The sequence below is a fragment of the Plectropomus leopardus genome, chromosome 19 (genome assembly GCF_026936395.1).
Source record: "Plectropomus leopardus strain MGB_pleo_1.0 chromosome 19, ASM2693639v1, whole genome shotgun sequence".
NCBI lineage: Eukaryota > Metazoa > Chordata > Actinopteri > Perciformes > Serranidae > Plectropomus > Plectropomus leopardus.
The window spans coordinates 22,883,707-22,897,527 of record NC_142194.1 but is presented as its reverse complement, the minus strand read 5'-3'; the positions used below and the strand labels follow the sequence as shown (position 1 = coordinate 22,897,527).

Genomic DNA, 13,821 nt, shown 5'->3' with positions numbered 1-13,821 from the left:
GAAAGTTTTATCAGCACAAGCCAAATATATGAAGCCCTAGGTTTAGTGTGTTTAATGATGAGATTGTTTCTTATTTGAATGCCTTCAAATGCATAATACATAAAATGCAATTAAGCTGTATACAATAATAGATAAATAAGATTTACATAAAAAGCGCTTACCCTTAATTAATTTTTTTCAGAATCCAGATGTTTTAAAAACAACATACATTTTAATAAATAATAATAATAAATAAAATAATAAATAATAAATTTAATAATTTTAATAAATTGCTTCTCTGTTTTTATTTTTTTAAATGTCGTTTTTATATAATATATAATCATATGAATAATATTAGGAGAATAAGGTCGCAATTTCGAGGGGAAAAAAAGTAGCAATATTATGAGAAACAAATGGTTAATGTCCAAGAATAAAGTCATAATATTACGACATTTAAGTCGCAAATATACAAGAAAAAAGTAGTAATATTACGAGATTAAAGTTGTAAATTTACAAGATAAAAATCATAATAATATATTTAGATTTAATTCGTACATTTTTGAGAAAAAGGTCACGGATTTAGACAAGAAATTATTGTTTGATAATAAGTATTTATTAAATATTATGTTCAGCGGCTCTGACCACAGCACGCCGGCTACGGCAGGCGAAGAGGGTCCGTTTTGCTTAAAGCTTTCCGGTTTCCCACTGTCAACACACTTGGCTCGAGCGCTGCTGCGGTGCAACCACGATGTCGGAGCAGGAGTCTCTGAGGTGCTCCAGTGCCAGAAACCGTGGAGGCGTACAGCGGGTCGAAGGAAAACTGCGAGCCAGTGTAGAAAAAGGGGATTACTATGAAGCACATCAGATGTACAGGACTTTATTTTTTAGGTAAGAGTCCGTTTCACGTCAATGGGTGCTGTTGTAATAGTCATTTGGCTTTAGGGCCTACCTGTTCCAGATCATTCTGCTGTCAACCTTGCTTATATGCTTGTCCGTTTGTGATTGGGTGACTTCCACTTAGGACCCACCCACTCGTGTTAGCACGTCCGTCTGTATGGACAGCTGTGCTGTCAATCATCAACAATCACAAAATGGGACTGCTAACTACGGCTAGTTAGCTAGCTACGTGTTTAGCAAAACAACTAATGGTAGCCGAACACATAGTTACTTGGCCCGCTCATACAAGGCAGTGTTTTTACGTTATTGGAAAATACATCATATGCAAAAATTACTGATGTTAGCGGCTTGTTGTTTTGTCCCAAATTGTGTTGAAGCTGTCCAGCTGTGTTAGCATTTAGCCAGACAGCCACATACAGCAACGCCGCAATCTGGGCTAGCTAACGTTACGATGGCTATGTATCGTTTTACCTACTGTCTAGTTTATTTATTTAATCGTGATTTAGACCTGGTCATGTTTACGTCACCATTGGTCAAATTTGCAAAATCTAGAATACGTCCGTCATAAGTACTGGTGTGTTTTCCAGTGTCTGTCGATTTCATTAATGATCATTCATACACTTTCTGGTGTTCGTAACCCAGAGGACACAGCAGCAGAGAAATCTGGATGCTGTTTTGGGTAATAAATTAATTAGCTGTCATTCAAAACTGGTTGGATATCTGCCTGGAGCATAGTTTGATATTTAAGGTGATGTGTTGTGAATCCAAACAAGTCAAAGCTAGTTCTCCTTCGCACAGAGTACGTTTAACATCCTGCTTTTTGTCTTTTTCTTGCCACTTTTCATGACCAGCGTCACAATTGCAATGTTAACACTTGAAATCCTTTCATACATGCGAGATGGGTAGTCTAAAAATGCTGCAGCTGGCGTGTGGTGTTGAGGAAAATTGTTATTCTCATTGCAGTATTCACACTGATACTTTGTTTTGTATCTGAAGCACACACCAGCCTGCATGTATCTTATCTTGCAGCCCCATAGTCTTGAGTGACGTAAACAAATCTTGTGTCTGTCTTGATAAGGGGTAATGCCAATGTTCCTGTCTTTCATCAGGTACATGTCACAGGCAAAACATGCTGAGGCCAGGGAGCTGATGTACAATGGCGCTCTACTCTTCTTCAGCTATAACCAGGTATGTGCTGCTCTACATTTCTGCCAGATTAGCTGGCCTGATATATTTCACACCAAGTGTTAAATGTCAGGTGTGTATGTGTTAATGGATGAACCCACGGGGAGAAATTACAACGTTATGTTGCAGAGTAGCTTTGTTGGACAGCATTATTCACTTTATCATTATTGTAAAACCAGAGATGTGTCTAAAAGCTTGTCATCTTTAGTGCATGAAAGAGTAAAACCTTTTTATTGGTTCTATCTTTGTGTGTGACAGTGTGCAGAAAGTTAATGTTGAAATGAGATTGTCACATGTCACACTGTATATAAGTGTTGTAGTTAGGACCACCTAAACTGAGAACATGTCAAGACCGAGAGTGACACAGAGACTAGAACAAGACTTTCAGGGTAAGTCAAGGCCTGACCAATGTGAGTCCCACACTGCATGGCAGCTTGCAATAATAATAATAATAATAATAATAATAATAATAATAATAATAATAATAATAATCTTTATTTGTATAGCATCTTTCATACACGAAATGCAGCCCATAGTGCTTCACAAGAAAAAAAATTACATCACATAAGGAGACGCAGAAGAAATAAAGACATAATAAAAACCCACATGAAAATAAGGTCATAATAGAATACATAGAATGCATCTTCACATGGATAAAACCAACTTGAAAATACTTGTAAAAAGTAAGATAAAATAAGGACAAAAATTAATGCACAAGATGCATAAAATGGAAAATAAAAAAAAATATTGACATTAGTGATAAAAATAAGGCTAAAAGTAGAGTGTTTAAAATGCATAAAATTGAGGAAAATACAACATTTTAAAGAGATGCAGCAGTGTGTAATTGTGAAGCAGAATGCAAAGCCGTTACATCGGTGTTAGTTAAAGGCTAATGTGAAGAGATACGTTTTTAGTTTTCTTTTACAAATATTTAGTGAGGTGGCTTCTTTGATATCTATAGGCAGTGTGTTCCAGAGCATTGGGTCATAGTGACAAACACTGCATCCCCAGTTTTCTTCTGGCTGTTTTTTGGAACCTCCAATAAACCAGCTGCATATAATGGTTGCGTTCATGAAGGCACATGAGGAGCAAGAGAGTTAGCAATTAACTTGGTCCTAGCCCATTAAGGGCTTTGTATGGAAGGAGAAGGGCCTTAAAATCAATTCAAAAAGATACAGGATGCCAGTGCAGAGCAGCTGAAACTGCACTAATGTGCTCTCTCCTCTTGGTTCTGAATAACAGTCGAGCTGCAGAGTTTTGGATCAGCTGAAGTGTCTCAGTTGATTTTTTTGGTAAACCAGTAAAAAGTGCGTTACAGTAACGGAGTCCGCTTGAGAAAAAGGCATGAATCAGTTTTTCTGCATCTTTTTGATTAAAAAATAGCCGTACGTTAGCTATATTTCTTTGTTGGAAAAAAGATGTTTTCATCACCTTGTTAATTGTGGATTTAAGATCTGAATCGAGGATAACACCAAGACTTGTGACCTCAGATTTAATCCAGGGAGTCAAATTCCCCAGATTATTTAAAAGCATTTGTCTTTTTGCTTTAGGGCCGACGAATAGAATTTCAGTTTTGTCCTTATTTCACTTTAAGAAGTTATTGCTCATCCATTTATTTATTACCAGCAGACAGGTAGTGATGGTGTTAATAGCTGACGCATCATTTGGTTCAGCATATATGTACAATTGTGTGTCATCTACATCACTATAAAAACAACAAAATAACAATACAATCACAACCCAATGACAAACAATAAAATGTATAACATGTGAACCACTCCTCAAATTGATCTGAAAGATCCACATTTCCTTAAAAATGCCTTCAGAAAACAAATAATGATTTCTAGTCATTCACCTCTTTTATTGCCACACTGTATATATATATATGTGTGTGTGTGTGTGTGTGTGTGTGTGTGTGTGTGTGTGTGTGTTTGTAGTAGCCACCATGAGAAATTTCTTGATGAAACAATCAAAGAGAGCTGCAGAGGTGAATGTTTATGTGTAGGATTTTTTTCATAGTATTTCATCAGCAAACAAATTCAAACACTAAGGAGCTTAAATCAACATGACAGTCTTTATTCATCGCCCTTTTTCAGTGATATCGCTGTAGTTGTGGTTTTTACCTGTCTTGGAATAAAATCTTGAGTCCTGTCTGAGACCGAAACAAGACTGAGCAAAAAAGCATGCTGCATGGACATTATCACGTTTCCAGCTGTAAGATAACCATCCACACACACACACACATTGAAAAAAAAAACGTTATGATTGTGGATGTTAAGCCAGGAATCAGTTAGATGCCATTTGGGTCATAAATTCATGACATAATGATCGTTAAAGCTCTTTCTCCTAGCCCCCAGGGTACTCATTTAAAACACCAAATCCCCCTGAAATTATGAAACTAAAGATAAACTTTGCTGTGTTTTCATCTCCAGCAAAACAGTGCAGCAGACCTGTCCATGCTGGTACTGGAGGTGCTGGAGAAGTCTGAGGCAAAAGTTGATGATGAAACATTAGGTGAGTGGCGGCCTTCAGCCTTTGAAAGACTACCTGTAATCAAAATATTTGTTTAAAAGGCATCGTTTCTGGACATTTGATGTGTTTTGTATCTGTTGTCCTTTCATTGTGTGAAAGAGAAAGTCATGTTTCCATCAGCTTGCTGGGAAATTTGCCTTTGCATTGTCACTGTGTTCATTGTTTAACATGCCTAAAGTGCATTTCACAGCAGCCTCAAAACACATCTAAAGAGGAAACTTAAGAATTCAAATTTTATTCCATTGTTTCTGAATGCAAATTAAAAGCCAATATAATTCATCCTTTTATGAAAGATAATAAGGCTTTACGAGAATAATGTTACCATTGGAAAAAGGGCCAATGTTGAAATGTAAAACGTAAACATTTATTATATACTTAAAAGTATGTCCTGATCAATAAGTACCACTCTTTTAATGCAGTGAGGCATTTGCTGGCATACCCATCTTGCAGTGTGTGATGGATTGTGCTTTAAAAATAAATATAAATAATATAGTGCAGATCCACTGTTGTTTGTCTATGATACTTACTGTACCGAACTGCTGGATCTGTTTGGGACATTTCATTAATGCTGCAGCAATACAGTTTCATGACATTTAGATAAGTCTGTCTTTCATGAGGAGAAAACATAGGACATTCTCTAATGTTGTTGGGTTTTGTGTGTGTGTGTGTGTGTGTGTGTGTGTGTGTGTGTGTGTGTGTGTGTGTGTGTGTGTGTGTGTGTGTGTGTGTGTGTGTGTGTGTGTGTGTGTGTTGAGCAGAAAGCCTGGCTAAGCTGTTCAGCCCGATGGACCCTAACTCTCCAGAGAGAGTAGCGTTTGTGTCCAGAGCCTTGAAATGGTCCACAGGAGGGTCCGGCAAGTTGGGTCACCCAAAACTACACCAGCTGCTAGCTGTCACCTTGTGGAAAGGTAAACAATTAATCATTTCGATATTTAAAATGTACAAGATAACAACAAATGCCTTTCACAAGTTTCACAATAAATATTTAAAATCTAATGATGTAAAACAGATTGTTGAGAGGCTATAACCAGCAAATGTTTGGTAACTGACTGAAAGTGTTTTCGAGACTCTTAAAAATCACAATTTATCCTAATACCTCAATATTTCACAGTAATAAACATGCTACCATAAAACCAGCTACGAGAAATCCAAAACACAATGGCAACATATGGAGTGCATCAAAACAACCACACCTGTTTTCTTTGTAAGCTCACACACCAGCAGCATGATGATGCATGTTAACCCTCATCATGACAATCGTGCCACTGTCGCCTCTCTCAGCATTGACACGTTTATGCTTGACACATGTTTATGCTCCAAAAAAGCTCCATTTTCATTCCCTAGACTGGCACTTTCCAGCTTTCATACACTGACAAATTCTTCAGTCTGAATATCATAGCCAGTGTTTGCTATGGGTGTGTGTTGCCCTAGATATTATTGCCCTGCCCCTGTGTAAAAGTTAAAAGGGACAGGTTACCCCTAGATCGAAAAAAAAACAAATTTTCCTTCTTCACTGTAATACTATTTATCAGGCTAGATTGTTTTGCTATGAGTTGCTGAGTGTTGAGGATTTCAGCCACAGAGATGTCTGCCTTCTCTCCACTTCAGTGGAACTAGATCCCACTTGGCTTCAGGATCAGAATCAGAATCAGAAATACTTTATTGATCCCCAAGGGGAAATTGCCCAGGAGCGATCGCAACAGGCTGCATACACGGCTGGTGCATGTGAACACAAAAACTTGTGGTGCTTTAGAGCGCCAAAAATACTTCTGAAAAGTTACTTTAAGTAATTCACAGACCTTGCTGTGAGCAGTTTCATGTAGAAACTATTTTCTTTCAACTGAACTACAGCCACCAACCGTATCACTGCGCAGAAATAATTGTGCATCTGCTTATGGACAAGAGAGTCATGATACACGAGACTGAATCATAAATTGCATCCTTCTCGGCTGAGCTGTTGCTTGTGGTGCTAGGTGAGCTATCGGTAGATGCACACGTCTTTCTGCACGTTGATTCAGTTGGGGGGGGGTTTAGTTTGGAATCATAAAGGTGAAATGCCACGCCCCTTTTTCTGTTTTTTTTCTGGTCATGTGGCCTCAATTTAAAAAATATTTGTGTCTCTACTGCATCGACAGCACAGTTTTATGAGAAGATCATTTCATCAGTTGTGACATTCTTTTTTTAACTGTTAAAGCATTGAATATTGAAATATTTTTTGCTTTTTAGAGCAAAACTACAGTGAGTCTCGTTACCACTTCCTGCATTCGTCTGACGGGGAGGGCTGTGCACAGATGCTGGTGGAGTATTCAGCGTCACGAGGCTTCCGCAGTGAGGTCGACATGTTTGTGGCGCAGGCCGTCCTACAGTAAGCGAAATACCAGTATTTGTTTTAGATATCGGCACGATGTTAGAGCTAAAATCAGCCAGTGAAGTATTTGTATGAATAAAGCCGTAGTATTCAGAATGCCCAGCAGAGAAAAGTGGTATCAGTGCTTTCTCCTCCAGTACGTGTGGCTGCAGTCAGATCCTTTTTCTGTCTGTCAGCATTTTATTAAAAGCACCTTTGATTTCTCTGTTTCTGCACCACCTTTTCTCTCTAATCTGTGGCACACTTTCTTTCCCATCGTCTCCCTCTTGTCTATATCCTGTGTGCCTTTTCTATTTCTGTCCTTTCCTTCTTTGAACCTCCACCCTCAAGGTTCCTCTGCTTAAAGAACAAAAACAGCGCTTCCGTGGTGTTCAGCACATACACAGAGAAACACCCGTCCATAGAGAAGGGCCCTCCCTTTGTCCAGCCTCTACTAAACTTTATCTGGTTTCTGCTGCTGGCAGTGGAAGGGTGAGTTGGAGTTACACTCTCAACACTAGGTCTATATTTATTTAGTAATTTGTATTTTATTTGTATTGTATTGAATTTATTGAGACCTGTCAAAAAATCATGTTTGTAAAGACTCCGTCATCTGTCTGCCCTGAGCATGTAACAAACTATTTAAGCTAGCAAAGCAAATACAACAAAGCTAATTCTAGGCTATATTTTCATGTTGATAGGCTATTATATTACATTTGTAAACAACTACTGAGATAGTACTTTGCAGCAGTTAATTGTCTGTGTTTGAAAACTAGATAAAGTATAACAATGTACACTATTTGAAACAATATTTCTGTTTGTTCAGGGGTAAATTAACAGTTTTCACAGTGTTATGTGAGCAATATCAACCTTCCCTGAAGAGGGACCCCATGTATAATGAGGTGAGTGTGAATGCTCAGTTATTTCTTCCAATGCATCATGTATGAAATGGCCTTAAGTGATGAGACTGCAGCTGCAGTGCACCACTATTACCATTTCTATTGCACTTTACATAAATGTGTTGTGATGTGACGCAGATTGCCGTCTCACTTGCATTTGTGTATTTATTACAGGCAGCTTCACTATTTACTGCATTTCAATGAGAGAATGACTGTATTTTTCCTGTCATGATTGCAATGTGCATGTAGCAGCAGCTTCAAAGAGCCAACTGGAAACACACAGGTTACTGCATGGCAAAGTATCATGGGAATAAAAATATATATATATAATTACTGTCATTTTAATTTTTTTTCTCCAGATGTTTTCATGAATGAAAAGACCCCAAATGAAAAAGCAGACTATTTAATTACTATAGGCAAATTATTTAAAGAGTGTTTAGAATGATTCTCCCTCAAGCTGTTTGATCTGTGCAGGCGATTGAGCAGTGTAACTGTGATCACTATAAGCTGTGCTCCACTGTCAAGTCATGCTTGTACATGACCGAATCATAACAAAAGTTATCTAAGGACACTTTTTATATAGAACAGGTCTAGACCGTAACTCTTTGAGCTGGTAGCAATTTGGCTTTCAGCCCTGGTTGATGTTGCTGTGTGAAATTATGTCAAAAAGTCTCAATATTGCCATCATCATGGTATTACATTTTTTTATTATGACCATGTTGTTGTGCTCTATATGGTATGATACAGCACACCCCTACTTTCAGTGCATGTAGACATGTTTTTACGCTTGTCCTATTCACAACTTTGTCTCTCTGTCCTCCTCTGCCTCTTCTTTTGGACACCTTTCTGCTTTTCAGTATCTTGACAGAATAGGACAGCTTTTCTTTGGCGTTCCGCCCAAACAGTCTCCATCATACGGCGGACTGCTAGGTGAGTGAAACCAAGACTAAGTTTATATGAACTGATGTTACGGATTGTTTACACCAAAAGTCACTGATCATCTGTGTTAGTGTCACTGAGTTTTGTGTTAAGGTTTGTTTTCTGTGTGATCTGAAAAGACTCAACTTTACATCACTGTTCACTACGAAAATCACACTGTTCAGCCCTCAGTGTGTATGGATTAGTTGTGCCGCATTAAATCTGACTACATTGATAGCCGAATGCATATTTTCTTAAGTTTCATGTGTATTGGTTAACTATAGACATTGAAGAATTATTTTTCTTAATTATGCTCACTGGCTTTCTTGCTGAGTGTCAGATAGAGGATGGACACCGTGGGCAATTTCACTTTTCCTTTAACGGTCATTCTGACTGCTTATAGTGATATTTCTGTAATACAATGAAAAGGTTACATTTTCCGAGACTGTTATCGTATCGTGAAAATCTCATACCCTTGAACCCTGTAACAAGTACACCTGGGTGTCCTATCTTTCCTCCTCAGAGAGGTTTTGAAATGTGAAAAGATAAGATCTTCTCTCAGGAAGCTCTGATTGGAGATTTCTGCACACTGAAGGTCAAACTTGCTGCAAGCTGATCCACACGCTTTAGAGACGAGACACTGATCTCACTTCAACGTATTTTCTGTAGTTAACGTATTAAAAAGAAGTTGCTACCTTTGAACAGAGCCAGTCTAGCTGTTTTCCTTTGTGTCCAGTTTTTAAGCTTCATATATATATTTTTTATACAGATATGTGAGTGGTATCAGTCTTCGCATTAAACTCTCTGCAAGACATTAGATGTGTATTTCCCAAAATGTCAAACAGTTTCTTCAAAATGCTACAAATTATATTCAAACACCTTTTGAAAAAGAAAATCTGCTCAATTAAGTAATGTTGTACTGTAAACCATCTCCCTGTTGTTAGCACAGAATGATGCTCGCTGTGTTGCGTCCTGCAGGAAACCTGCTCAACAGCCTGATGGGTTCGGGTGAGGAGGACGACGGCGCTGAAGAAGCCCAGGAGGACAGCAGCCCCATCGAGCTGGACTGAACCTGCCCGAGGACAAAGAGAACAAACGAACACAAAAAAAAAAAAACGAGGACAACCATGCCGCCTCCCTCCTTCACCTCCACAGCGTGGGTGGGGCGAGGCGGTGGTCCGTGTTTTCAGAGGCGTGCTGTTTCAGAAACCCCTCCCCACCCATCCAGTCTTAAAATCAGAGCAAGTATCAGGCCGCCAAAAACATCCCTCTCAGCACTGCCGGGACTGACTGCACCAAATTGCAAACTCTTCCCGCGTTGAAATATTGTAAGATTATTATATTATTTTATTTTAATCATTGTTTTTGTTAGTGTTGGACTCTTGCTCTTTGTTTAGGGTGTATTATTATTTTTTAACTACCCTCTCCCTGTGAAAACCTGCTCCCAAGAGATGGGGATGGTCTCCCAGTGGAGAGGATAGCATCGCAAGTAAAAACCCTCTTCATAACGTTGTAGATGACATCGTTAGAAGAGGGCTTACTCAACTCACTACAATTACTCCACTGTTTTGTTTGCCACACAGAGCTCCATCAGAGCCACCGTGTGGCTGTTTGCATTTTTCAGCAGCTTTCTCCGTTGAAACTCTCTTCATTAAGTAGTAAATTAAATGCAGTCAACACCATCTCTCACTTTCTCATCTCTTTGTCCTTCAGCAGTATGGACAAAGACAACAGAGCTCTTTCTAAGTTATTGTTAAAGGTCCTCTTACACCTTAAAGGGATACTTAAGATCTTTGAATTTGGGATGTATGGAGTACTTACCCATAGATGGCATATTACAAACAGCAGATGTCAGTCAGCGCGTCCTAGTTTGGGAGTTCGACATGGCAACTAAGCAGTGTACTGCTGTGGATGGGGTCAGCAACAAAATATATTTTGGCCACTTAATAAAAGACCCAACTGATAAATGTATATTAGTTTAAGTGTACGCTATATGAGAATATTCTCACTGCTTTACCTTAATGTCAGACAGGGATTTCTAACAGTGAAGTGAAGCTGTTGTATCACTGTCTTCACAGCCACAGTCCATTCAGAAAAACAGTGATTTAAGATCACTGAACACAGGAGCTGCTGGTCTGCCACTGCCTCCAAGAGTTTGTTTGTTTGTGTTACTATGGGACTTTGGAGTTTAAATTTAGGTTCACTTAAATCACACAATAACACTAACTAACTGATTAAAGCAGTGGTAGACCAGCAGCTCTTGTGTTCAGTCATGTTAAATCACTGTTTCTGTCGCTGGAGTCTCTGGTTTTGATGAGAGTATAAATGGGGAACTGAAGACATTCACGTCTTTCCTGTAGGAGCGAGCTGTCTGACAGAAAGGTTAAGAGTGTAATAGATTTTTTAGGTGGCTAAAACACATTTTGCTGCTGACTCTGTCCACAGCAGTACATTCCTTAGCTTTCGTTTCCCAAACCAGCCCGCTTCTCCTAGCTGGTGGTGTACTGACCGACATCTACTGTATGTAATACACCAAGTACCCTATGCAGCACTGCTTTAAAAAATCTGAACTATCCCTTTAAAAATCAACCAAACAAACCCTTTCTGCTCAGTGTCTCCTCCATGGGTCATTTCTATTTAAGTGATTAATAACTGCAAACATATAAAACTAGCTCCATTGTAGAGATTCCATGTTTTACTGTGCACTCGCTGAACTGCTGTTTGCAACTTCAAGAGCAACTGTGTGGAAAAATCCAATTTCTCTTTTTTTTTTTAACAGTTGCCGAGTCGTAAAACAGTCTGGCAATGAGGTGTTCGAAGCACTTAAAGTCTGTGTTCAGCAGGTCGTTGGCTCTACATGTCGCTTTGAAAAAGTCCCAAGTTGGGGTTCAAAGTCTGTAAAGTTTATTGAAGGAGCAAAATGAGACACTGTGAAAACCTTTCTGTTGGAGTGAATTTTGCTTTTCTTGTTACAAAAGGCTAAAATCCAAACTAGCTGGATACCTGACTATTCCTCACTCATTCTTTTGTTCCATTTCATTTTCCTCTTTATTTATTTACAAGTGGATCAATTCTCTTGCGTCCGTTCGGCCAGTGCACAGTCAGAAGTGTGAGTCAAACAAAAGCTGCTCTTCATCAGTGTTATCGGCCTTTAGAGAACACACTTCTGTCGTTCCTCTCGACACCTCTCTTTCCTCACACATTTGATTCTTCAGCTTCTCTTCACCCTCGTGGTGACACTCGATCAGTCCAGGTCTTGTCAGTTTGATTTAAAAAAAAAAAAAAAAGACAAAAAAAAGCTCTAATTGTGCTCCAGATAATCTTAAAAGGGGTCATATCTCCCTCGTGTAGACAAATTCCAACTTAATACTAGGTCTTCCAAAATAAAGTAATGTTAATTTACCTTTGTGTAATTATGGAACACAAAAATGGCTTATACTAAATAAGAAATAAAATAATTGTATGAATCAGAACAGTGAAATATTTAACTGAACAATACAAAACTTGATAATACTCATGTTGAGGGAATATGATTTTAGGTTTTGGATAATAATGAAGAAAGGTTCAAATTCAATGAAAATTAATTGTTTTAATAACTTATTGACTAGTAAATTGGGTCATTTTGAACATTTTACTCATTTGTTTACATAAATCTTTGTTTCATGAGTTTCAATTTTTTGATGTACGGGACGGATTGGCTCAATGTGGTAGTGCTACAGAGGGACAGATGAAATAGTGTACATACTCTGCTGCGACTACATTGCTCTTTAATGTTAAAGATACAGACTCAAAGGGTTAACAGCAGCAGTCGTCTTCAACTTCAAATGTTTAAAAGACTGAACTCTAACAGTATTGTGTTTGTTCTGGTGACAGGATTATCTGCTACATCACAGAGGTCTAAAGGGAATTCAAGGCAAAACTGACCTTTAGGTTCCGCATCAGCTCACATTTCATCAGTCAGATCAACAACAACATGCTCATATCACGCACCGTTAATTATTCACTTCCTTTTTTTGTTAACCTCAAAGTCAGTTTTGTTGGAATTCTCCTTTTTATTATCTGGCAGTTTAAAAAGGTGTGTGACCAAAGACCTGTCTGTCTGTGTCATCACGCTTTTGTTTTCGATCGTTTGTTTTCCTTTCAGAACTAAAGGGGAGTGTTTGCCTTTTCGATGATTCACTAATTGAGTAAATAAACTACAACTGAGAAGAGTTTGAGAATGTCTCTAAACAGATATTGTCCTGTCCACTTCTTTATTCTGTGGAAAGTTAGTGCATTGTGTACTAAGAAAGAAAAGCAAAATTGTAATTTTTAACATAAGAAATATGTGTATGTATTAAGCAAAACAGTATATTAGCCCTGTACTTCAAACAACAAACAGTTTAGAAATGTATTTTAATATTTAAACTCAAAGCAGGGTCTTTTTTAACAAATACAAGGATAGGACATGTTAAAACCATTATTAATCCAATACAGAACAGTGAAGTAACAGGTTAGTTCAGGCTGAACTGCGCCTCGCTGGTGACAAAAAGCTGTGATCAAGTTGGAGAGATTTAGATTTGATTCCTATTCATTCAGATCTCATCATATCCCTATATCAGTTATCAGTTACGTGTTATTGTATTGATGAAACTGTAAATCTTTCAAGTTTTTACAGGCGATCTTTCTGTTCATGATTTAACCTTCATTTCACTTGTATTGACATGAAAATCAGCATCGTATCAGTTTGCTGCTGGATGCAAGTGCATCTGCCACCCTCAAACTACATCAATATATTTAAAACATCACAACAGCTTTCCGATCAGATCAGCCGACAGTCTGGGCTTCACATCTGTACAGATGTTATTTTAAGAATCGTCAGATTACACTTGTGTTATTTTATAGTCCTTAACATAAACAGTCCAGTGCTACACTGAATCAAGATACTACAGAATCTTAATTTACAGTCTGTGAGCTAGGCTAACAGCTGAACGGTTCTGTGCAGAACTTACAGCGTTTTTGCGTCTAGCGATTTCATTTACCCTTCAAAACACACAATAGTGGTGTTCACCTGTGATTTATTAT

At 38.2% G+C, this 13,821-nt stretch overlaps 1 protein-coding gene across 1 annotated transcript; it reads left to right on the top strand.

Moving 5' to 3' along the window:
- The first annotated feature begins 682 nt into the window (after window positions 1-682).
- On the top strand, window positions 683-12,989 carry get4 (guided entry of tail-anchored proteins factor 4). The gene is made up of 9 exons (XM_042507899.2): window positions 683-867; window positions 1,986-2,064; window positions 4,494-4,575; window positions 5,352-5,501; window positions 6,820-6,958; window positions 7,292-7,432; window positions 7,767-7,842; window positions 8,697-8,769; window positions 9,736-12,989. The coding sequence occupies exons 1-9, from the start codon at window positions 728-730 to the stop codon at window positions 9,825-9,827; spliced, it is 972 nt and encodes a 323-aa protein (XP_042363833.1). The 5' UTR covers window positions 683-727; the 3' UTR covers window positions 9,828-12,989.
- The last annotated feature ends 832 nt before the right edge of the window (window positions 12,990-13,821 follow it).

What these genes read in the sequence shown, in the direction of transcription:
- get4 (XM_042507899.2), top strand. Translation starts at nt 728, where the DNA reads ATGTCGGAGCAGGAGTCTCTGAGGTGCTCCAGTGCCAGAAACCGTGGA. An exon ending in GGGACCCCATGTATAATGAG is followed by an intron (nt 7,843 to 8,696) that starts GTGAGTGTGAAT and finishes TCTGCTTTTCAG; the next exon opens with TATCTTGACAGAATAGGACA. An exon ending in ATCATACGGCGGACTGCTAG is followed by an intron (nt 8,770 to 9,735) that starts GTGAGTGAAACC and finishes TGCGTCCTGCAG; the next exon opens with GAAACCTGCTCAACAGCCTG.